Source organism: Megalops cyprinoides, chromosome 10 (genome assembly GCF_013368585.1).
Source record: "Megalops cyprinoides isolate fMegCyp1 chromosome 10, fMegCyp1.pri, whole genome shotgun sequence".
NCBI lineage: Eukaryota > Metazoa > Chordata > Actinopteri > Elopiformes > Megalopidae > Megalops > Megalops cyprinoides.
In genome coordinates, this window is record NC_050592.1 from 21,879,775 (window position 1) to 21,904,165 (window position 24,391).

Here is a 24,391-nt window from a genome sequence, read left to right on the forward strand (position 1 = left end):
CTGCCTTCTGTTGATTGCTGGGTTTTCACCTCTGCTTCCACAAACAGAATACAAAGTGTTTATACTCATGCTTGTTACAGCTGTTCTCCTAGTCCTACTATACTTCATAAGGAAGAAGGCTGATTGACTGGGGCTGTGACCCTATTCACAGTCTGATACAACAGCTAACATACAATGCGATGGATATGAAGTAACATGACAACATTATTACATGCAATGCAGTATTTTATGCATACTTATGGACCAGCTGCATACTTATTCTCTCGTTAATATCTGATTTAGGAAAAGGCCTGGATTCGTAAGTTTAAGCCTTTAGGGGAGTTCTTTCCTTTGGAGTGGTCTCCTCTGTACCACTTCTGCTGCTGTGTTCTTATCCAAAGATTCTAAATTCTCATTTTCCCTGGTTTTTGAAATACTCTGCCAGCCATTGTTTATGCAAGAATGAAAGCATCAGCTGCTACTTTGCTCCTGTGGATATTCTTCCCACCTGCAGAATTTTTAAATAGAGACCAGCTTGGTCCAGTTTGATGCTTGGACTGCCACACATGAGCAACTGGCAGATCACACCACTTGTATGACAGTTTGACATATTTAATTTTCAAAATCTTGGAAGCCAGACTTTATATTTGTAGTTAGTTATTACTTGTTTGCTCAGCAGATGCCCTTATACAGGGTGTCTTACACATCCTGTATTTTTGCTGTGTTTTGGTACCATCGCAATATTCTACCCAGGATGTGAACCCAAAGTTCAGTCCTTTTTTGGCAACCTTCTAATTGCCCAGGCACTGCCTTCCCACCTCCGCTCTTGTGTGTCACTGGGCAGTGTGTAAGGGGGTGATTCAGAATACTTCGTAATGCGATTGTGCATTCACAGCTTGAAGTTATTTTTCTGTTAACCTTCAGCAACCTCCATTTGATTTACCCCCCACAGTCTTGAAATTACCAACTGTGTTTGTGTTCACTTTAAATTCAAACAGCCACCTGTCACATAAGCTTACTGTGACTGTGCCACTGTCATTAAAATGTTGCAATAAAATAATAGCATGATTTTTCAGAATGTTCCGTGTCAACTCCTGTAAGTGAGGGTATAGGGGGCCGTGGAGGTGGCTAGAAAGTGATACCGTGCCAATATTCAGTGTATATGGCTTCCTGTTGAGGGAGTTGGTGAATAGTTATCCACCCTAATACATATTAATGGAGATGTTTATATATAGAGCATAATACAGCTTGCATTGAGTCATTGCATATTATAAATTGTGTGGGCTTTTTGAAAAGGATATGGAATATTGGATGGATCTTTAGTTCAATGTGAATTTCTCTTGCATCAAGAAGATGGAAGGTCCCATTATTTGGCATTGGACAAGAGGTTATTCTAGTGCCTGTGTGACACTCTAATGCGTAGTATTCATGAGTAAGATGATGTTATTGTGTAGCACTTGTTTTTTTTTTTTTTTTGTTTTTTTTAGTACATCCTGAATAGGTTCTCCTAATTGCCACTTGAGGACCTTTTATAATAATCATCATGTTATGTGGATTTTTAAAAAGATATACAGGCAAAATAAAAAAGTGATACATGTATGTAATATGAAATATTTAATATCCATGAATTAGATTATTTATAATGAAAAATTGTTTCCCTTTGCCATGAAATTTACATTTTTATTCCCTCACAACTTGAAATTACAAATGCATGCATGTATATGTACAGAGAGAGAGAGAGAGAGAGAGAGCAATAGATATGGATATATAGACATATAGTCTGCCCTGAAATAAGCTAATATTCAAAATATGTTAATTACATAATGAGCCTGCCCATCCCACCATTTTGATTGACAGCAGCACATTAAGCTGATGACAATTAAATGACTTTTTAATGACCATCTCCCATGTGTGGATCACCTGTTCAGGAGGGTCACGTTAAACAGCTGTCATGAAACTGACACACGTATGACCACGTTTGAGTGATTCGGGCCCTCGGCTCGTTTTAGTCCCATAGTGTGAGTCTGAACTGGCACAGGGAAAAAATAAAAGAGCCCCTCCCCTGGCCTGTAACCTTAGATCGATGTATCTCTGTTTTCTCTCCTGCTGCTTCCTATAGTAAAATGGGTTCATTGTGAGACTGTCTGTTCATCACTGTGGCCTCTTCCCCTCAATCCCTAGGAGAGAAGAGATCATGGTGTGGCATGTTGGTAGCAGTTATTGAGAAGAACGATGGATGGAAGGAAGTCATCTGTCCAAACAAATTACACGGCGGTGGTGGAGTGACTGCATGTGGAGCAGAGATTATAGTTCAGATGTGGTTTAGAGGAGGAACAATGGCAACTGAGGCTTGAACCTGAAAGATCATGACTGGAAGTTAGTTGTTTAGCCTGTGTATTGGCCGCAGGGAGCCTGGCAGAGTGGTGTATGGTCAGTTGTGTGTTGTCTCCAAGTTTAGCCTCACGTACGACTGTGTAGGATGATCTGTTGTTAATAATGCAAGATGCAAAGTCTACTGTCCTCTTAGGATTCATAGTTAATTTTCACTTTGAACAACACCTTCACAGAAAGCCAAGTGTGTTTCTGTAGGTGTGTGTATCTATGGGGGATGCCTGTGCATGTCTGTGTTGTATGTGCATGTGTGTGCGTGTTTGTATGTGTTGTGCTTGTGTATGTGTGGTTTAGCTTGTATGTGTGTGTGTCTGTGTCTGTGTGTGTGGCGTGAAATATCATAACCAAGTAGATAATTTCAGTTTAAAATTGATGTTAATCACATGATTTAAATTTTCAGTCCGAAAACTGTTAACATTTCCTTGTTCTGTGATGTTGTGCAAAATTACACAACTTACCCGCACAGAATCGGAGTGAAATAGGCGGAGTAGGAAGGCTATCAAATAGTAACAAACGTTTTGCCCTACATGTGTCAACTGTCCTGAATTGGTGAAAAAAGCACCAATCTAGACCCAAGGAATCATGAGAAGAGCCCTTTGGGTTTCTCTTAAGCCTCCTGCTCGATAAAATGGGTGTAAAGCAACCGTGTAAATAGTACTGTACAGATATAGATGGTACCACCAGATGGTATTACCCTGCCTTTTGTTACTTCAAGGATTTGGATTGGGTAGTGGTGCTGTAATACGCTGTTGCTCTGTCCATGGAATACAGGTACATGAACATCTTGGTGGTTCATGTAATAGAAATCGGTATAACCACCAGTGCTTTGAGCCATCCTATCTATTCCTGTGATCAGGAATGCATTAAAGGAAGCTGTCGCCATTCCAGTTCTCATCCCCCTCTGATCCATCAGTAACCGCAGGCATTCCCCCTTACCCTGAGCTGCTGGGCCAGATAAGATGCGCTAACATGCTCCTGATCCACATATCGTTCTGGTCAATAGCCATGCTCGCTAAACCCAGTCCGACCCACAGCAGTGCGCATTCCATTTGGAATTTCTTTTCAGTACCTGGAGCTATTCACGTTGAGCTGGAAGAAAATGGCTGGCATACATTCAGGTTTTTGGCCAGGAAATTAAGAGTGAAAGTCAACATCATCGTTAGCGCTTCCAGCTTCTTTTGGATACTACACTGTTGATGCAAGCATGTGAATGCAAATGTGTTTTGACACTTGTATGAATAATGTATGATCTATCATATTGTATGCATGGAAGTATATATTTTATACTTCTCCACAAGATAATAAATAAAAAAAAATCATGAATAAAAATAACAGCAATAAATGGTAGTAATATTTGGATGAATTACTACAAAGTATTACAAAAAACAAACATATCAATATGTGTGTATATGTTGTGTGTGTATATGTGTGTGTGTATCTGTCTGTGTGTGTGTGTGTGTGTGTGTGTGTGTGTGTGTGTGTGTGTGTGTGTGTGTGTGGATCTATTTCGGCATTCTAAAGGCTACATTCTTTCGTAGTAAAAATCTGAAATTCTAGAGTCTAGCATGTAGGACTTGAGAAATGGTCGTATTTCTCCTCTGTTAAGATTTTTCTTGTGCTGTTGATGTTACTCATTTTTGTGTGGGATTAATGCATGCTCCGCAGCCCCAGGTTTCATATTTCACTTAAATGGTGCTGCGCTGCAAATCAATAGATTTTTAAAAGGCACAGTTCTGTGGATTGCCCAGACAGCATACGCATGGTTGCAACGATGCTGCACAGGCAGCCTGTATCAGCTTCCTTGAAACTCCACAGACTAGTCCATGTTCAGTCTGGGGTCCATGCGCTCTCCCATCCCCCTAATATCCAGCTCAAAGGCACCCAGACGAAGTGCTTGCCATGTCACACCTTATATGAAAAGTGTCTCTGAGCCTAAAAAGCCATCCATCCCTTTTTCTCTGGCTTGTCAGTGAGGATTGCAGCGCATCTTTCTGCGAAGCCCCTCCTTTCCCCCTTTTGCTTTAGTACAACCTTCCCATTTCAGCTGGCTAGGACAGAGCGATGTTTTGAGTGCATTTGCCGAGAGTGATTGGCCTGAATGCATTTCATCAACACTTGAGGGGCACAGGTGAGCTGTCTACCGCAAACAGTCACTGTGTTAAGGTAAGGCGAGGCGTTAGCTTTGATTTGCTCCTCTCTCTCCTCTCCCTCTCTGTCTCTCTCTCTCTCTCGGGGCAGGGCGATGAACGCTTCGCGGAGCAGTAGTAGTCCCATGACAGCAACACACACACACGCGCACACACATACACACACTCACACACACAAACGCCGAAACACACCTTGTATGTAGAATTAAATGCGTTGATGTTACGGTGCCAGTTCCGGTGTGAGAATCGCCGGTGTGCTAGCATTTGCAGTGACATACTGCCGACACTCTGGCAGGCCCGTTAGAGACTGGGCTGGTCTCGGGGGTATTGGACGTGCAGTACAAAAAGCCTTATCTGCAGTTTCCCAAAACAGGTTCTGATTGTGGTTTCAGCGGGGCATTGTTCTGTTTTTTTTTGTTCCCTTTTTTCTCAGAGGTCCATTTCTCTCATTGTGCTGTGGTGTGGCAGCGTTTAGTCGTATGAACGTCCGCTCGAGTGGCAGTGTTTTGCTCCAGTATTGTCCCGCTAAGGATGCAGAGTGATCTCGGCATACGCTTGGCTTCATGCCCCTGGGGGGGGAACGAAGGATGGAGGAGATGTGGCGGGCCACTTTCCCATCTGTGTGAACAGATCACGTGTCACACAGGATCCAACTGGCTCTGGGGGTCTGTCTCTCTGCCGACAGTTTCTGCAGGGCCCTGGGTGTCGGGGGGCTACAAGAGCAGGACCAAGGAGCCTGAGCAGCATGGAGGGGAGGAGCAGGGCCTGTTTTTCCAATACGGAGTAAAGCTGGGTGCTGACATGTGAATTAAGGAAGCGTAAGGGGAGGGGCTGGGGTTCCTTTACCCTCTTACGCACCGTTGGTTTGGGTGGAATGCGTGTATAGCTGCTGCAGCTTTGTCGTATCCTCTGTGTCGATGGCCTTGTTGTGCGCCCGTTCTACGTGTTTCTGTTTGCGTCTGAGGGGCGAAATGTGCCCCGCTTTGTGAAATTTAAAGAAGAGGGCTCTTGAAAAGCTCTGGCTGTCAAGCGCAAGGGCTGTGTTGGTGAAAGAGCACTCGAGCAGAAGAACGAGAGTTACGCTCGGACACTCTGAGCGAGCACTTAATTAACTGAAGCTCGGTCTCTGGTGAAATGGGGGGAGGAGGGAGGAACAGAAGGACAGGACACATTAATTATTTACATCTTTTATCCTGTAATCGGGGGACCCCTGTCTTAATTGTCATGGACACGCGGTTTTAATGGTGTCACTATCCAAAAGGTGACGGAAGTCATTTAGTGATACCCTATGTGTGGCCATAGCTGGAATATTACAGGCTCCAACCACAGTGCCCAAAGCGTAAACATTAAAATCCAATAACTTCCTGTCGAACTCGGTCTCGGTGTCACTCCCTCACCACTGTCCTTGCTGCACAACGCAGCATTTAAAAATGTTTGGCTTGTTGCTCACGTAATCTGCAGCTTGTTGGATTGCTGCCAGTAATGGCACACAAATGCTGGACCTTGCATAAAACAACTTACAAGAGTAACAGGGAAAAAGACCCATTTCAGCATCCTCTATAATGCAGTAATCACTTCAGTAAAAAGTTTGAGTTTCGTCTTTATTAGCTACAGTAAGGATAATCCATAAAGGCATGGTTGTCACATTTAAAGAGCACACAATCCCTTACTTTCAGCCTTATGAACCTGAAGCTTGTTAATGTTGTGTATTTGTAGGTCCACTACTAGACGTTATTCTTGCAGAAAGTTAAGTATCAGAAATTGCAGAAAACTCAACAGAACTTCACAGCACTTGATAGCATTGTATTTTGTAAGATATTTCTTGTTCCAGTCAGTTGAATTTGAGCGTTAAAAAGCTGAATAAAAATAACAGTAATAATCAGTGTGCTACTATTAAAACTATATATGACTATACATTATGTATATATCTAAGCCTGAAGAAACTCTGACTGGAATGGATGTGGGCTATGTTAATAATAATTAACATATCATGTCACTGTATAAAGCAGTGCTCTGCATTATAGACACTGGAAATCCTTGTTGGGTTCAAGATTCCCTTCAGACAAGTCTCAGACAAAGATTAGAGTGAAGAATGCATGTGTGCTTGATAAAAATGATACATATAAATCTAGTAAAGCACAAGTAACACATGGTAAATTCTACATTTTGAATGTTTTGTTTTTCATTCCAGAATGTATATCTTTGAATAACAGTTACCACTACCCTGTTGTGCCTTAATCATTCATTACTTTTGAAATGAATGATAGATGAGATGTTTCTAGCCACTGGCTAATTTATTCCTCTCATTTGTGTTCATTGGAACATTTTGAGAGGCACTGCCTTAAAGCACTTTAATATCGATGTGCTAATAAATGTAATCATCAAATTGTGTGGGTTAATATTGGCTCTGTCACCTTCCGTGTTTCTCTTGGTGCTGTTCAGTTAAGGCGGGCCTCCTTGGTAAAAACAACGCATGATTTTGCTTCAGAGATCATAGCTGATTTTTTTTGGGGTGTGGGTGGGGAGGTGGGGGCTTTGTAAATTCTGTTCGCAGACATGCCACATACAGTTTTTACAATGACCTTCCCTACCCTGCTCCTCTGAGATCAACAGCACCCAGCTAATTAATGGTCAAGAGTTGTGTGGTTGGCTATTAAGCTGCAAGTTGGAGAACTTCATCATTGGAAAAAATGCAAATAGTTTGCAAAAACAGGAGACTATAAGACATGAGAAGATCAGAGCAATGATTTGCTGGACTAGTCCAATGTTCTGTTGTGTTGTCCAAAGGGAAATGGATGCTTCTGACATGCTTTCACTGTTTGCATTGAGATGTGTCTCACTTAACGGTATTTGGTGCACTGCACTCCACTGATCTGGTTTGACGCAATGTTGTGCCTGAACGGTGCTTGGCTTCTATGTTAAACTTTTCTACCTATGTAACATCATCCAAGAAACACACACAGCACAGGCTAGAATTGTTTATCTCTATAGACCATGTTGCATGTGTGTTTGTAAAATCATATACACTCTCTCTCACAGACACACACACACACGCACACACACACACGTAATTATGGTGCTTCGTAAATGCAGTATTTATATTGACAATGATTGTAATTTTTTATGTGTTTTAAGATTTTCTTTTTGGTTTCTCAGTGATCAAAGGGCCAACAGGCGATCCATGACATGCCACATTTGGCCCCCCTGGGCTGCTAGTTGAACATTCTAGCTCCACATTGTTTCCACCAGCAGCACTTTGACGAGAGGTGGTGTCATGAACCTTGTTTCATTGAAAGCAAAACACAAGCTTGGACGCTCCGTCCTGCAAAGACGTGCCTGCCGGAATTTGTGTTGGGAGTGATTCGGCTGAATGATCGTTAATGCTCCTGAGGAAGGGCGGCAGAGGGGAAGCCTGCCAATTTAGTCATTAATACATTACCTCTCTTCCCCCGACAAAATCGGTGCCAAGCATTCTCTCATCATGCAGCGGGAGTCGAGAGGTTAGCGCAAGTTCACCCACTGCTGGGGTAATTTATGTGGTGCGGCACGTATGAGCGGCCGTTGGAAGGGCCTTTGCACAATGTTTTAGACTAATGATCACTTGATATTGGATATCCTTGAGGTTTCTCAAAAGGTGACTGCTGTGTGGAGGTCCCTCTGGTTTCCCCTCTAATGTGTCCCTTGTAAATTGGAGACTACTGCTTGTTTACATTTAATACAGACTCCTCTCAGATGCTTCCCTTAGGTGTAGACCTGTGGATGAAACTGAACTCAGGGATACTGGGGCAATAAAAAAAAACAATCTACCATGTGCTTTGTCTTCAACTTTTTGTAACTTTTTTTCCAGGTATTTTCATATCATAATGAGCCTGGCAGTTATGAAAATAAATGAAAATTAAAAAAAATATTTAAGAATAATAAAGAAGCAGTGCTTGGTTATAGATGTTCCTTAAAGCTAAGGACAAAGCTTGCTGTGGATAGATCGAATCCCGGCCTGACCGGTTGACTGCGCACAGAAATACTCGTCACCTTGTCAGAGTGCTACAGGATTCTGCTGGGTCCGGTGCGGTCTGGTGCTGTCAGCCAAGTATTTTCGTGTTCCATTGTATTTGTGTTCTTTGGCTGTTTCCCCTGTCTCCGCCACTCTTGAATTAAACTCAAATCTGGGCCATCTCATTGCTATTTGGGTTTTTCTTCTGATGCTAATTAGTCAAGATGGTGAGGCTCCCTCTCACTGATCTGAGTGCAGTCTTGGATAGAGAGCCTTACAGTGGAACTGTCCTCTGCTGTGTTAATTATGCTAAACGGTATGTTTTCAGTGGGCTGGATGCATAATGTTCTTACTGTAGTTGATTACAGAATTTTAATAGGCCACAGTGATATTTCTCAAAGAAGCACAATAGACATTTTTAGTGTCTTGAGTGTTTCAAAATGCTCTGTATGTCATATCAAGTAGAGGCCTTGGATACAAGGTCTCTACATTGAAATTACAGATTTTGGAATGAAAATGCTCTTGTTGTGTGTGTCTTTTTAATTTCTTTTTTTTATCGTGATAATTTATTTGGAATAGTTTCTTTTCGGAAGTGTAGATATGTTGCAACAGGAACTCTTATTTTCTTGTTCAGTTTTTCATAACATTTGTCTGAGAAAGCAAGGAATTGAATGGTCTGCTATTAAATATAGAGTATTTGAGCAACCCATTGAATTTTTTTTTTCCTGCAAGCCTCTTAGCCATAATTGTCTACCACATAGATATATTCCACACCTTGCATAATCGCCCTGCTTTAATTTCAGTCTTAAAATCCTATTCTTTCAGTAATTTCTTAGGTGGAGGGATAATAAAATGCAATAACTCTATTATTATTATTAACTCTATTATTATTTTATTTATAATGCTGTGGTATTGTTTTGCTCCAGGCTCTTAAAGAACCACATGTTTTGTAAACATACAAAATACATATGAACAACACTTGTACATTCCACTGAGAATAGCCCTCATCTCCAATAATTACATTTCATTGTATTAACATGGTTATTATGGCCTTACTGTATTAGATGGTATTACTTTTTCCAGTGAATCCATCCATGATTATAGGTGGAGGTGGTCGGTTGGTGGTTGTTTATAAGCTTTTCCTCCCAGCCTCTCTGTGCTGTTGTGGTAGAAGATCCTATCAGTGTATGAAAGGTAGCCCACCATTCATACCCTCTGTATTACAGTACAGAAATAAAGGGATATCTGCAAGTGTGGGATTGTTGTGTAGTGGCTAAGGATCGGCTTATAATCAGAAGGTTGCAAGTTCAATTAATGAAATATATGAAGCTTTATATGTCACCCTGGATATTGGTGTATACCAAGAAAGTAAACATTAAGCATTATTCTTAGGCATTTATTTCAATCCATTAAGTGGCTGAGAAGCACAATCCTATATTGATTGCAAAGGTGCTTCCCCCTTAGTCTCATTGCGTCTTGCCTGCACTGCACCAAAATAGACTGTTCAACATAATCAGCGCTTCATGGAGGAGGTTGAGAGGGTGTCAGTGACAGAATTCCTGGTGTCAGAACTGCTCCCATAGGCAACGCTAGTTAAAAGCCATTGTGATTCTTTTGATGGTACCATTTTATATCAAGCCCCTATGAACTGATACATTATTAAAATCAGATTTACCATTGACTGCAATGCTTGTACTAATGTAGACACTGTACATGTCTTACAAGTGACTTTAGGGCCAGCATTTCAAAACAAGTCAACTGTTGGACTTTGGGGTTTGCAGATGTGTCAAGAACGCACCAAGTAAATGGGTCTGATTGATCTAAAAATGTTTGGTATGTCCAACCAATCACCTTCCCTGAGTTTTATCATGTCTTAGAACCACCTTAATGATGTTGTCTCCAAGCAGGTGGTGCCGTGCTACACTGATCTGTCTCACAGCACTGACGGGAAAAGTGCTGACAGGAAAAATAAAAAGTAGTTCATCTTAAGTATGACATTGGCTGAAGGTAAATGGATATGATTGCTCTGGTCCCTCATCTGCTCTTTGCTTTGTTCACATGTTGTAGTTGGCTTATCATTTTTCTTCATATTCTACCTTCTGAAAAAAATTAAACCACTATGGACTTGCTTTACATGAGGTAGTGCTATTGCAGGTAATCTGCTGCTATCCCTGGAGAATGATTACACAAAGCTTGTAAAGCCAGATGTCATCAAGTTATCAGAAATGCTGATGTTCATATGTGTTTAAAGTGCTTTGGTTATGTGCTAAAGGTACTATTCATCATACTGTTATTGAGAGAAACTTTGGGTAGGTAAGCTTCCACCAGGACATTTTATAATCATCTAGGTGTCTGTCGTACATTAATGCTAAATGTGATCCAGTTTATGCATTTGCACAGCAATATTCAGAATTTCAGTAGTATTTTGCATATCTAAGCACTTCTGTATATGGATGTAAATATGAGTCCTCCTAACTTACAGGCATAGGTGTACACAATTGCAAAAGTACACCATCCATCGAGAGAATGTCCTAATTACTTTTGAACTGCAGTGTTATAAATTTCCTTACACTCAGGTGGCTTGACTCTGTCTAGGAAAGGCACAGCTTTTCAACAGTTTAATGGAGCAAAATCATTAATTTGCTTGTTCCCTTTTTTGCCTGTCATGGCATACAGTAATGATGTGAGAATATGTAAAAATGTAAGTGCATTTATTTTACACATGTTGATTGATACAGCAGGCCCTCGGGAATTCCAGCTCTTTTGATTCATGTTCATGTTTTCATCCATCTGTAAACATAAATTTATGTTATGTGTATATGTGTGTGTAGACTTGACTGATACAGAAAAAACTGAAATTATCCAGCAGCTTTGAATGATTAGTCCACATACACTGCTTGCTTGCTGTAAGCTATAATATTTCTTGAGGATTGAAGTATTTTTACCCTTGAATTATTCACTTGCATACAGTAGCTCATTTATCAGTTTTGCTTTATGTATTTTAACCTTTGGGGACATAGGCATGAGTGTATTGTCACAGTGATTAGTGATTCTCTACTTTATTAGTCAGAGAATTATATCATATTATTAATCCTCTGAAAAAGACTTGGGGGAAAAAAAAAATAAAGGACAAACTATATAGGTTCTAAGTGTGAACAGTAAATAGATTATGTACATATGCCTCTATTAATGAAAGGCTTTATTTTATATGGAGTCTTTTGATATATCAAAATTTTCAATCAGATTCAATCTTTTTCAATCAGAGAAAATGTATTATTTTGGTGATCTTATATAGAGGAATGTCTGCAAATTATTTAGAAAATAAGGTAAATCTCTCATAAATCATAACTTGCTCAAACTCTCCCTTTGTCTGCTCAAATTATTCTTTAAAATAAATGAATGAAGTCATGCGTAGTAAAATAATACTGTCATGTTGCTGTCTGTCTTTGACAGGGAATACTTTGCACTTTCAGAATTCACTCTGACCTTTTTAGCATTCTGAGGGCTGTACAGCCTCCCTTTGCCATGACACTGGAGTTGAAAGTGCTGACGATCTGCTCCCTGAACTGACTGTCTGTTCTGGCAGAGTCTCACAGATACTGCAGCCGTACCTGTCAGGCCTTTCAGATGAGGAGAACGTCACATGAATAAGACAGTGTCTGTAACAAACCCTGTTTTCTTCTGTAAGGAAATCTTTTGTCAACAAAAGAAATATTGGTTGGGGTCCAGGTGTGACTCAAAGTGCTGTGTTTGACTGTGTATGGAATCTTGATTTGCATATATATTCTCCATGGTCAGAAGGTAGCAGTTTCAAATCCCAGGTATAGCATTAGTGATGTACCCCATTTAAGGTACTTAACTTGAATCACCTCAACCAGTTAGCCAAATGAATATATGTAACCCAGTGCACTTTGCATTAAGTGCTATGCTCTTTGAATCATCATTGTAGTTCATTCACACAATGAAGATTTATGTGTATGCTTTGTGCAGACAGCCTACAACAGACTAAGACAATTTTGCACTATGAATCAGGAGCAGGATTTACTTAAGAAAATATTTTAATCATAGGACTATCATATTTTATATGTTGGCTTCTGAAATGCTGAGGGTTTGAATCATTCTCAAAAGTAGAATTTCTCTCCACATGGTCCCTAACACTTCTATGTTTTATGCATGGTACTTTTATTTTTTGATCCCACTGGATGTTTTTTAATCATATTCACCAAAGCAGAAGATAGATAACAGTGCATGAAAAAAGTGCTTCTTACAAGCTGATAGTCTTCTGGAAGTTTTCTGACCAGGATTAGTGAGAATATTCCATGTCAAAGTTTGCAAAAACAGTGGTACCTGATCAGGAATGCAGCCTCAAAGTGAAGATATGTTGATGCAATACAGAAATTTTATTCTGGGAATAAAATAAACTGCGGGGAAGTTCCATTTTGGCTATGACAACATTTGTCAATCATCTGTTTGAAAGCCTTCTATTGTAAATTCAACCAAGTGTGTTTAATGATCACATTATTGTTGAGCTTTTCTGGTAGATTTGAAATGGATTTCAAGTTGACCTATCCTACACAAAACCTGTACAATGAAAATGGAAATTGTGAAAAGGCTACTGGACTGTATTGTAGCTAAAAAAAAAAAAATGTCAGATACAAATGTGAATGTCGTCTTAGAACTGTAGGTATGTCTTTCAAGAAAATCTGAAGTTGTCCTATCAGAAAGAGTCTAGTTTCACACAAAATGGTCTTATGTGTACGGAAGAGGAACAGTTTGAGGGGAAGCTGAAGATTGAGTTAGTGATTACGGGGAAACACCCTTCCCTGAAGTACGAAACTCTGCCCCTGTAACGCACCTGCCTATAGCTGTAAAGTGACTCAGGCTGGATACTGTATACAGTGGTAATTTGAATTCCCGTAAAAGGGGCTGGTATTAGCTTCCACACTGATTGAAAAGATACTGAATTTTTAATCTAGGCCAGCTGTGGCTGACAGGACTCAGGTCTCTTCCCCCTGTTGTGCAGGGATATGCCTCATTATCGTGGAGAGACTAGGGTGGTTTTGTACACAAGCTTTCATAGTGTAGCAGACATATAGTATCTATGTAAGCTCTCACAAGGGGGATGTTTGGTTTATGCTTGATTACAGGAAGCATATGACCTACTGAAGGGAAAAGGCAGCATAGTTCCCCACGCAGAGGGAGAAGTGCTGTGCGGAGTGGTGAGCAGCTAGAACATGCAGTCTCTGAGCGATGACAACTGCTGGGTGTTCTCATAACGTTCAGAGGAATGCATGAGTCACTTAACACCTTCCTACTCCGCTTCCCTTTCCATCGACAGATATGTGTCACGAAGATGTCCACACGCAACTGCCAGGGAATGGACTCAGTCATCAAGCCCCTGGACACTATCCCTGAGGACAAGAAGGTGAGGGTCCAGCGGACGCAGAGCGGCTTCGACCCCTTCGAGAAGCCCGCCAGCCAGGTGAAGAGGGTCCACTCCGAGAACAATGCCTGCATCAACTTCAAAGGCTCGTCCACGGGGAAGGAATCGCCCAAACTCCGACGCCACTCCAGCCCCAGCTCTGTGAGTACCATTGGATGTCAGTGTGGATAATAGTATCATGCTAGTAAGATGCTGAATAAATTCTGCCATATTGCAAATGTTGTGATATTGTCATAAGTAGGTTCAGTGGCCAACAGATTGTTCCAGTCATGGGTCTGGGTTCACTCTTCTTACTTAATGCATATATATCATAGAAATAACAATTCAAGCTCATAAACTGGGGAGTTTATAACTATTGGAATTGAAATACTTGCAAAGAATACAGTATTGTTTGATACAGTATATTTTCTTAAATAACTGTTATTTGATGCATCCTTTGCTATCACTGAGGTGTTGGCAGTGTTGATCAAGCTCTGTAAATGGCTAATATGAGCAGTCGGTGTTATATTTTTGGTGTATGGTATGTGGTTTGAGGTAATGCTGCTTTTACACATCATCATTATGTTTTACTTTTATGTTGATCAGTCAGTTGTTAGGTGCTTTGTTTTTACTGTTATTCTTGCTCACTGTAGTTCTGGCTGCTCCGTACCTGTTGTTTTAATGTATCATAGTGTATTAGCCCTGTAAGACCTCTGGATAAGAGTATGGGCCAAATGAGCAAATAATGATGATCATATCACTTGCTGCTGAATAAGACTTTAAATATCATTTAAATATCATTTCAATATCACAATCATCGTTTTTAGAATTTAAAGAAATGGGCTCGATGGGGACTGTGAAGCCCATAATTAGTTCATCTGTTTTCCTCTTGATTGGTCTGTTGTTTGCATATTCAGATTTTATTACAAAGCACAAGTCTGTATTCATTTTTGATTTCCTGGGTTCTCACAGAAATTGCTGTGATTATCAACCACCTGAAAAAAGAGAAAAAATCCCATAATGATGAAGCCCGACTACTAAATTGTTATAGGAATTACTTTCATAGGAATTACTTAAATCAGCTGCTCTTGACACTATATGGAAGTTGAACTGTATGGAAAACCCACTTGTTTAACGTTTGAAAGCCTAAATCTAATTTATAAAAAAAATGCTAATCAGAACTTTTTGTCCAATATATTCTTTTTGAGATGTTATGGGCTGCCAGTTTTTAAATGCACTGATCAGAAACACTGTTCATTGGACATCATGTCTGTCTGTTCATCGTAACAACTCTAAAGGGAAATACTGCCTAAGTAATAAAGCAGGTGAATGGTAGCTAGTATAAGTAGAAAAACTGAAGCATGTATGTGGAATAGTAAGACAAATGTACTGTACTCATAGATACAAGCTCAAGGCTTTGAGTCCAATGATCATGTTATTCTTTTGCACTGAATACCTGAGACTTAAATAAAGTAGATGATATGACTTGCATATGAACATAACAAAAAAGTTTTTTTTTTTGAAGTTGTTGAATTTTCTTACAGAGATTACAAGTACAGTTTTATACAACTGAACTTAGCTGTTTGTTACTGTGTCTCATGGGGTTACAGTTGCCTTGTGAGATCAGATGTTATGACCATGTGTGGGATCTCATGTTAGCAAACACTGCGAAATGTCACCGCATGTTGCATCTTGGAGAGTATTCAAAACACCGAAGCGAACTCAAACGAGTTCATTGATATGCTGTAGGTGACCTGCTGACATCGCTGTGCTGGTGTAAGTTTCTGGAGCTGGCTGTTCAATAAAGTTGTGGGGGTGGCAGGGTTTTTGCTGAAAAGAAGAAGAGCACAGCATCTGACTCTGTGTGAGCATGGAGGCGGGCACTATTGCAGAATGGGCGGGGTAAATATTGAGCCCAGCCTACTCCCAGGGTTGTCCCATTGGTGTGACGTGGGGATGTGTTTGGACAGAATGTGCTGTACTCACAGCATTATTTCTGTTGTAGAGGCCAGTTGTTTAAAACCTGTCAGAGGAGAGCATATTTGCTGGCTGATTCATAGCCATGAAAAATGCATGAGAACAGGAGCCACTTAACATCTCAAAGGGACTTCTAGGCAGCCCTGACTCGTGCTCCTCCATTATTGCCCACTTAGGAGGAAATCACACAACAGTTATGGGGTTCCCGTCCAGGGACAGGTTTCCTCTCAGGTATGAGTGTCTCTCTTTAAGGGAAAACTACAGTCAGAAATTTAAATTTGATATGTTTTATGATATGTACCAAGTACTCCTGTGTGCAGCTGAGCTTTATGAACTGTGTCCTGTAAGCCTGCATCCATACCCTCCTCCTTCTCCTGTATGATGTCAGCCTTACTACCAGCCAGAGCTTTTCATTAGGGGCAGTGGAAAAATAGGTATCCTGTCCAAAAAAAGCATTTTTTCATGGTTATTGCTCTTTGCAGAACCTGGGATTATTGTTATCTAATAATGTAAAGCAAGGGAAAACCCCTGAACTCCGCAGATGCAACCTAAAATCAGGGAAAGCTACTCTTCTTTTATTTTAGCCTGTTTATTTAGTTTTTTAAGATCCCCTAAACCCAGTTCTGTAGTTTTTGTGGGTGTCTGCTGGGAGGAGCACCACTTCTCCTGGGCCACAGACCAGTGGCGTTAGATCATGGCTGACATCATCAACCCATTGCAACCACTGTCATGGCTGGCACTCCGTCAAGGGTGTTGCGCATGCTTGTGTGTATGCATGTGGATGGGTTTGTGTAAGTCAAAATTTTCCATTTAAAAATCCCTCAGAATGTTCTCACTAGATATGTTACAGCATGGACAGTGAATCTAAAGTTAACATGAGGGGACATCTCTTTGTGCACTGATCAGATTTCTGTTTATTGAGTGTGTCCATATGGGCTAACATTTATAGGAGAGTGTGTTTTCTGAGGGGAGATATTTTTCACATATTAGGAAAGAACTTTTCTTAAATAACTGTAAAGTGTTTTTATTATAGGATATTATCAATTTCATTTCAGAAAATAATATTGTTTTGGTGGCACCAGTAGACATGGGATACTGCTATTTGGGTCACTATTCATGCCCCTGGTGTGTGGATTACATGCATCTCAGATACCAGGTTTACCAGCCTTTTGTAGTGTGACCTGAATGTGAAGCTGTTGTGCTGTAATTTGGCATTAAGCAAAAGCAAAACATAAGTAAGTAAATTATTTGAATACATTTTTACAAAAGTATATTCTGAGGTTATGAAAAGACCATTAGCGCCAGCCATGCTATTATAAGCAATGGTGTTTGGTTGTCATAAACTGTTATAAAGATTTGCGAATGCTTATGGGAAGCCTTAATAAGCAATTATGTGGCTGTTATGTAAGTATAATGAAAGGATGCATCACAGGTTATTGTAGTACACTTCATTTAAGGATCATAGCCATCATTTATTCTCCCAACTATGACTTCCTCTGCTGGTAGTGGGTAGAAGTGTCCGTCCAGCAAACTATGCTAGATAGTATTTCACTTCCTGTCTAGTCTCGGGAGACATGAGTGATTGTTTATAAGATCTGCAGATATGTCAAGCTTATTAGTGCTTTGAAAGATGGTGAGATGGTCTTGAGGGAAGACAAGGCTTCAACAGGAAGGAAACATCTGAAGGATTCAAAAGCTGGGCAGAGTCTGAATTGTTTTTTATGAAGTCCCATCTGTCCACAAGTAGATATTTTGCTAAGGGAACTGGATAATTCTTCAGGGACTGTCAGAATTTCTTTGAGCCGTCTAACCAAAAACAACTTGCACCTTATAGTGGAGCTGCCAAAACCTTCATCCTTTAAGTTATCACATGAATAGTTGCATTGCAACAATATGAAAGCAGTGATAGTAATAAATAAAAATAATAAAACACTCTTCTGAAACATACATGCTCCAGTTACCCGTGCAGAACAGCAGTAAAACTAAAATATCTACAAAAGAACCACACTGTCATTCACTGGCCGTTTTGGTGAACATTATCTAAAGGAAAAAGCAGCATAATTTTGTAAAGAACTAAGGAGTTTTGTTGTGTCACATTGAAGGTTTAAAAGACCCCCCCCCCCCCCCCCCCCCCACACACACACACACACACACACACACACACAATGTGAACACTCTCAGGAGACAAGATGGAGAGTCAATGATGGACATGGTGAAAGCAGAAAGCCCTACTCTCATTAAAGAGAAGAGGAGAGATCTTACCATCAAAGAGTCTGCAGTAGGTATCACAAGAAAGTGTCAGAACAGGCTGATGAAAGACTCTGTGAACTATGGGGGTCCTGTCTCCAAGGGCGGGGCTCTTCTCTTCTCGACGGAGAGGAGTTTGCACAACGGCTATCAATATTTTTGCAGCTGAGCTCATGCTCAAGTGATCTGTCACTAAAAACGCTGTGAAGACTGCAGAGATCAGTGGACTATGAAGGCTGGCACCAGTACAGCCATGTGAATTCTGAAATGTGTAGCTTTGGCTCGATAGCACCACTGCCAGTTAGATTCAGCTTATGTTTACTTGGGTCACAGCTGAAAGAATTGAGCTGTTGTTGTGTTTAGTAAAGAATTTAAAACTGTGGTTGTGTTAGTACCTTGGAATTGAAACTGCTAGGTGGAATAGAGGTCTTAATGAGTAATCTCACCAGGACTGGAACTGAACATTACTTACACAGGCACTACCTGAAATTTCCAAAGTGAAAAAATAACCTATATGCCCAGCCCTGACTTGTCCTGGTATGCTTCCCCTAATTCCTTAATTTAGATTTGTTGGGCTGACTGTCTTTATGGGCTATCTGTTGTCGCTCTCAGTGCTATCAGGTTGATGCTGATTTTGATTGGAACATCTCTTCACTTGACTGTCTGAAGGCTAGAAGCTGTATGTCCATTTGTTGGGACATTCTGTATGGACATATTACGTCTACTTGCAGAGTCCTGATTGGTCTGTCTGTAGAGTCTGTGTGAAAATACCAAAATGAAAATGTCTGTTGCAGATACTTTCAGCCAGTTTTCTTTCATTTTTCTTCAGGTACAGGACCTGACCTTGTTCCAAATACCATTATTGGAATTTTGTATGGAGTTGGAGTGCTTTTCTTATCGCACCCTTTTCTGTGCTTCAGTAAACTTATTGTCCCAGTCTTAACCGAATCAGAATGAAGCAGGTTTCCCCATTCAGTAAATATTGCAGCATTAGTCTTTTTCTTGTTTCCATCAACAATGTCCATAAATGTCTCCCACACTGTAGAAAGGTGTTCTTTCATGTTTCAGGGTGCTTTTTGCTGTCGTTTCACTTTTACCTCCATCCACTTCTGCAGCTGTGTTCTCTAAAGACTGCAGTAAGTGCATACACTTTGCTCAGTCATTAGGCAACAGTTTTCATACCTGACTTTATGGATCAACCCATTACATTCCAGATCTGAAAACATGCTTGGGCTGGGGTAGCATTTTATATCAGCTTTTAATATCTTGCTTGTATCTATCAGTACTATGGATTTTTAGACCACACCAGAAAATATCCTTTTAGAATAATCTATGCTCTGTTTTCGAATGTAGGAAATAAATATCAATCATTTTCTCACATTTCTCCTAAAGAATGAAAATGAATAGATCTGTGGCTTGACCACTGTAGGTTTTTATTGATGCATAAACAAGATTTTGCCCTTCATACAGGTAGATTGTATGTTTCAGTGCAGCATAAAATACTTCACCAATGTAAAAACACCAGAAGTCTTAGAAGTCTTTCCAAAAACCAGTGATTTACATGTAGTCATTTAGTCATGTAGGAGGAGCCCTCATTTAGAATGACTAATACAGTTCATTTAAAGAGTTAGGTGAACAGTAGTCTAGATACAAAATTGTACAAACTGGAAAGTTGTCATGAAACAGTGCCACAATGAACATTACCACTACAATGAAGTACCAAGTACTGTAATGGAGCACCACGTCAAATTAGTCAAATATGAAAATGACACAATTGTAATCACAAAAGTGCATAAGTACTCAAAAACCCTGTGTTAAATGTGATATGAAATAGTAGTTATCGCAGATGATGGTGCTCAGGAGATAGGATAGTCAGTGTTCAGGGAGCCAAGATGTAGTCTGAAGAGGTGGGTTTTTAGTCTGCGCCAAGGGAAGGCTAGTGACTCTGTTATGATGATCTTGGGTGTTTTTTTTTTTATTTTTGGAATATGTTTTCCAGGAAATTTGATTTTGGAAGATGTGGTTGGGGACATTTATGAGGAATGAGGAATCTGGCTCAGCTGCTCTGTGGTAATGGAGGTGGCTGAAGGTTGCAGATTTTGGTTTTGTGTTTCAGAATCATTTCTGTATGGCATTTTAGGTCAGTGGATGAAAGAGCATAGACTGATGGATTGTAAGCGCTCAGGCATCTGTTTAATAGCTTTTCCTCTGACTCGTTCAGAATCACTTCATAATGGAGGCCTCTCTCTCTCTCGCACTCTCTCTCTCTTTCTCTCTCTCTCTCTCACCCTCTCTCACCCTCTCTCTCTTTCTCTCCCTCTCACCCTGCTCCCTCACAAAAACATTCACACTCAGGCACACGCTCTTTTTTTGCTGATCATGTCAGTGCACAGACTACCTTCACATGTACGCAAAATAACATTATCGTCATTACTGTGATTAAGACAATAGTTTGATTAAGCCATTTACATGTTTCTGCAAAAAGGTATTTCTGACGTAGTCCCGTTTGCAGTTGGATGGTGGATAAGGCGAAGAAACAGTAGAAATAGCAGGGGGCAGAGCCAGAGACATAGTTTACTTAACGTTAACGTTGTTGACAAAGAAAATTTTTCATTCTTTCTAACATGCTCAGTTTTAATACAAACCAAGAAGTGTGAATGAGGCGTTTACATGTTCCAGTAGTCCTATTGTAATGCGAATAAGATCTGAGTACTCCACATGTCTTATTGCGATTCTTTACTGTGACTAAGAGCTTAGCCACATTAAAATAATCACAGTAAGGTGTTTACATGACTTCTGCCTAATTGAGTAGAGTATTGTCCTTCTCGCATTTTACCTGCATTATTAACATGCATGTAAACGTGGACAGTGTTTCTTACAGGTGTCACCCGTGTCACTTTATTCGCTATTGTGAGGATTTCCTCTTGTGAGGAAATGCACAAGAGGAAATCCTGCTTCATGAATCCAATGACCCAATGATTAGACAGCATGAAAATATTGAATGGTTCCCTTCACGTAAAGCATTGAAGCTTCCTTAATATTCCAGGCTGTGCCCTTCACAAGTTCCCCTCTGTGGCAAAGCCACTTTGGTCTCTAAGGTTTTCTGAGATGCTGATATAATTCCCTCATTGCAGAGTCCCAGAGACCACATTCCCTGGCAGAATGGAAGCAGTCCATCACTTTCAGTAGCATTGGTCCTCGGGCCAAAAAAATGTAACAAAACCCTCCTTTTTCCTACTCTGAGCAGTATGGAGGCACGCTGCGGGATCCGGTGTCACAGGAACGCACCCATAGGGGTGCATGACAAAAAGCGTGACACCTGACTCTGTTGAGATATCCACTGGACCTAGTCCCTAACACCCAGGGGTGAGAAAAAAAAGCACAGCCGCTGGCAGCCTTGTGCTACACTTGGCGGGCCAGTGTGCGGACATCAAGACTACCCATAAAGCCGTGTCAATCAACCCTGGCTGTAGTGCTCCAGCCCCCACGGTTTCTTTTCCTCTCATAATCACACCCTTCTCATGGATCCCCCTTCTTTTCCTCTGTTGCAGCCTACAAGCCCCAAGTTTGGGAAAGCAGATTCCTATGAGAAGCTGGAAAAGCTGGGAGAGGGTTCATATGCCACGGTCTACAAAGGGAAGAGCAAGTAGGTACACTCCTCTGTGTTATGACATCGCTTTGATGAGCTGAGAGTTTACTATGAGCACAACAATATCAGGTCACTCTCAAAAAAGAGGTTCCTAAGCTCAATAAATTTCCTATTTCCTATTCACCCAGAATGAATGACATAATATACTATGGTTAGGTTATTAAAAAATGTAAAATATCCCCTTCAATGTGAACAGCCATGTCTGTAAAGCTAGTACATCAGAGCCCAATGGGAATAGGCTATGAAAAAAGCTAAGGGCTTGTGCGCTGCTGTGAAGACCGTTACTTCAAACTTAATGTTGTTCAACATGTTTTGAAACAGCAGATTTTTCTCCATTTTCATTCATCTAGATTTGAGTATGAAATTAGATTTGGATTTCCTATTAAAATTGAGGCTGACTTAAATATTATGATCGTTCCAGACTGAATTTCCAGCAGCCAGTAGAGATTGTAGTGCATGTTTTAATAAGAGAAGATGCAGTAATTAGATGGGAAATTGGAACTGAGAGCAGTCATCTCATATGATTACTTTTAATACACTGAATTACATGTTTCTAGCAACAATCAATTAAAATTCACATTGCTGTGCAGTGATAAAAATGGCTGTTTTATCATGCAGAACACAGAAGACCATTTATTTGATTAAATCTTAGATTTTCTGAATTTAATTGTTTAATGTCTTTTTTTTATAAAGTTATTTTGTCATTCCTTTGGCATGATGGAACGGTTTTATTCTGTTTCTGTATGCTCAAAAGCCTCAAAATAATAAAGCTACCTATTAATGAGTGGAAAATGAAAATTCACTTGCAAAAAAAGCAATGAAAATTATTGATCTAATTTTTCAGTGTAATGAAGTTATGGTATGAATGCTTTTTATAAGGGAAAATTGTGTCATATTTCACCCCAATGGATTTTTTTTGGTTTAAGTTCATTTTATTTAATAATCTCGCTCCGTATTGTAAGTTTCACTTCAGTGATCTCAAACAGCATCACGTCTAATTGGAAAAAGCACAAACTGTCCTTGGTGCCATTGTTTACTGATTGCACTTTTTTGCTTCCATAATGTGAGGGTGAACGGCAAGCTGGTTGCACTGAAAGTGATTCGCCTGCAGGAAGAAGAAGGCACTCCCTTCACAGCCATCAGGGAAGGTGGGTTTGGGCTTATGAATGGCGTCTGATTACAGCTCTGTTGCATTTTGCTCACTGCTGCACTGTGTCTTGAGTGAAAAACCCTGATCAGCCATTTTCTTCCTACAAAGAAGCATTTCTAGCACCACAATATCCTAAAAAGTGCCGTGTGATCAGTAGACAGCTATTTACAAACACAGTGTTCTTTTGGGGTTAAGATGTCCTACTTACTAGGATTGTTTTATACACCAGGGACTATTCAGTCAGGTGTACTTCATTTGTAAATGATTTATTGTATGCACTTCTTTCTAGGTAGTCACAACATAACTGTTCTACTCCATTAATTTGGAACGCTTTTTTGCTAGCTAGCAAATAGAATGAAGGCACAAAACATGTCTGCGGAGCCATAAATCTAACAGTGCATTAACACGTTCAGCAACAGCATTGTTACTGTTATTTACGTTATTGTCAGATCTCGGGTGTTGAAGTGTTACCATTTCTAATGTAACCAAGTTAAGATTTCAGTTAATGTGCAGAACTGATGTATACTATACAGTAAATGATACATAGAAAAGGGGCTATCTGGTGCTAGTGTACAACTGTAATTATACAAGGAGGTTTGTGTGCATGTGTGTGAGTGTAGGAATAAACTTGCGTCTTGGTGGTTGATGATTGCATGACAGAGAGGGGCGGTGCTAACAGTGGGTTAGGATAAATGCTGTTTCCTGTCAGTTAGTGAAAGGTACAGCCATGTAGTGGTCTAATGCATAAAGCTGGAGATGTAGGAAGTCATTTTCAGCTCTTTGGTTCAACAGAGTGCATAAAGTGCCTAGACTTGCAATGGGAATACCCTGGATGCTTTTTTTAAATTTACATTCAAACACCACAAGCTGGGAACCATTCCGTTGCTCCTCAGGCAAAATACATTTATCCTGCTAATCTTATCTCGGGAGTCCATCATTACAAAGAGGGAAGTACCAGTGGGCAGACTTCTTTCACAGCATAAAACAATCGTAATCGTTACTGAAATGAAGATTAGAATCTGGCAGCCCTTGTGGCCTTGCCCTGTGCAAAACAATGGAAGCAGCTATGATGTGGCTGTGGCTGAGTGCTGCGGGCTTTTCACAGCTACCACAGTGCTCAGAGCCAGTTGAAAGAGGGCACGCCCACGGCACACCTCAGAAGGGATCTCAGGACAAGTGTGAGAACTTGCACCTTTTTTTCTGATTCTGACGAGAAAAAGATTTTTTTTTTTCTGATCTGCCAGATCCAGTGCTGTTAAATTGAGTGCAGATAGTCCTCCTGCTCCCTCGCCTGCCGTGTAGATCAGAAAGCTGCTTTGAAATGGAACTAATTTAGCAATTACTGAGTGAGATGACTCCAGCCTGAAACGTGTGGAGAATTATAGGGTGTTAGGGGAAGGCATGCAGCGCTCCGAATGGACAGCCCAGCAAAGGACAT

The 24,391-nt window shown here is 40.4% G+C and overlaps 1 protein-coding gene across 3 annotated transcripts in view; it reads left to right on the forward strand.

The window, feature by feature from the left end:
- Positions 1-24,391, forward strand: part of cdk14 (cyclin-dependent kinase 14) — a 127,374-nt gene that overhangs the window by 17,798 nt on the left and 85,185 nt on the right. Inside the window, exons 1-4 of one of the 3 annotated variants that reach the window (XM_036539202.1) lie at positions 4,416-4,533; positions 13,847-14,092; positions 21,706-21,800; positions 22,872-22,951. In XM_036539202.1, the coding sequence (XP_036395095.1) occupies positions 13,862-14,092; positions 21,706-21,800; positions 22,872-22,951 (406 nt within the window). In that variant the 5' untranslated portion in view covers positions 4,416-4,533; positions 13,847-13,861. Of the gene's footprint in view, positions 1-4,415; positions 4,534-13,846; positions 14,093-21,705; positions 21,801-22,871; positions 22,952-24,391 lie in introns of those variants that run through there. The other 2 variants (XM_036539203.1, XM_036539201.1) reach the window with 2 other exon arrangements.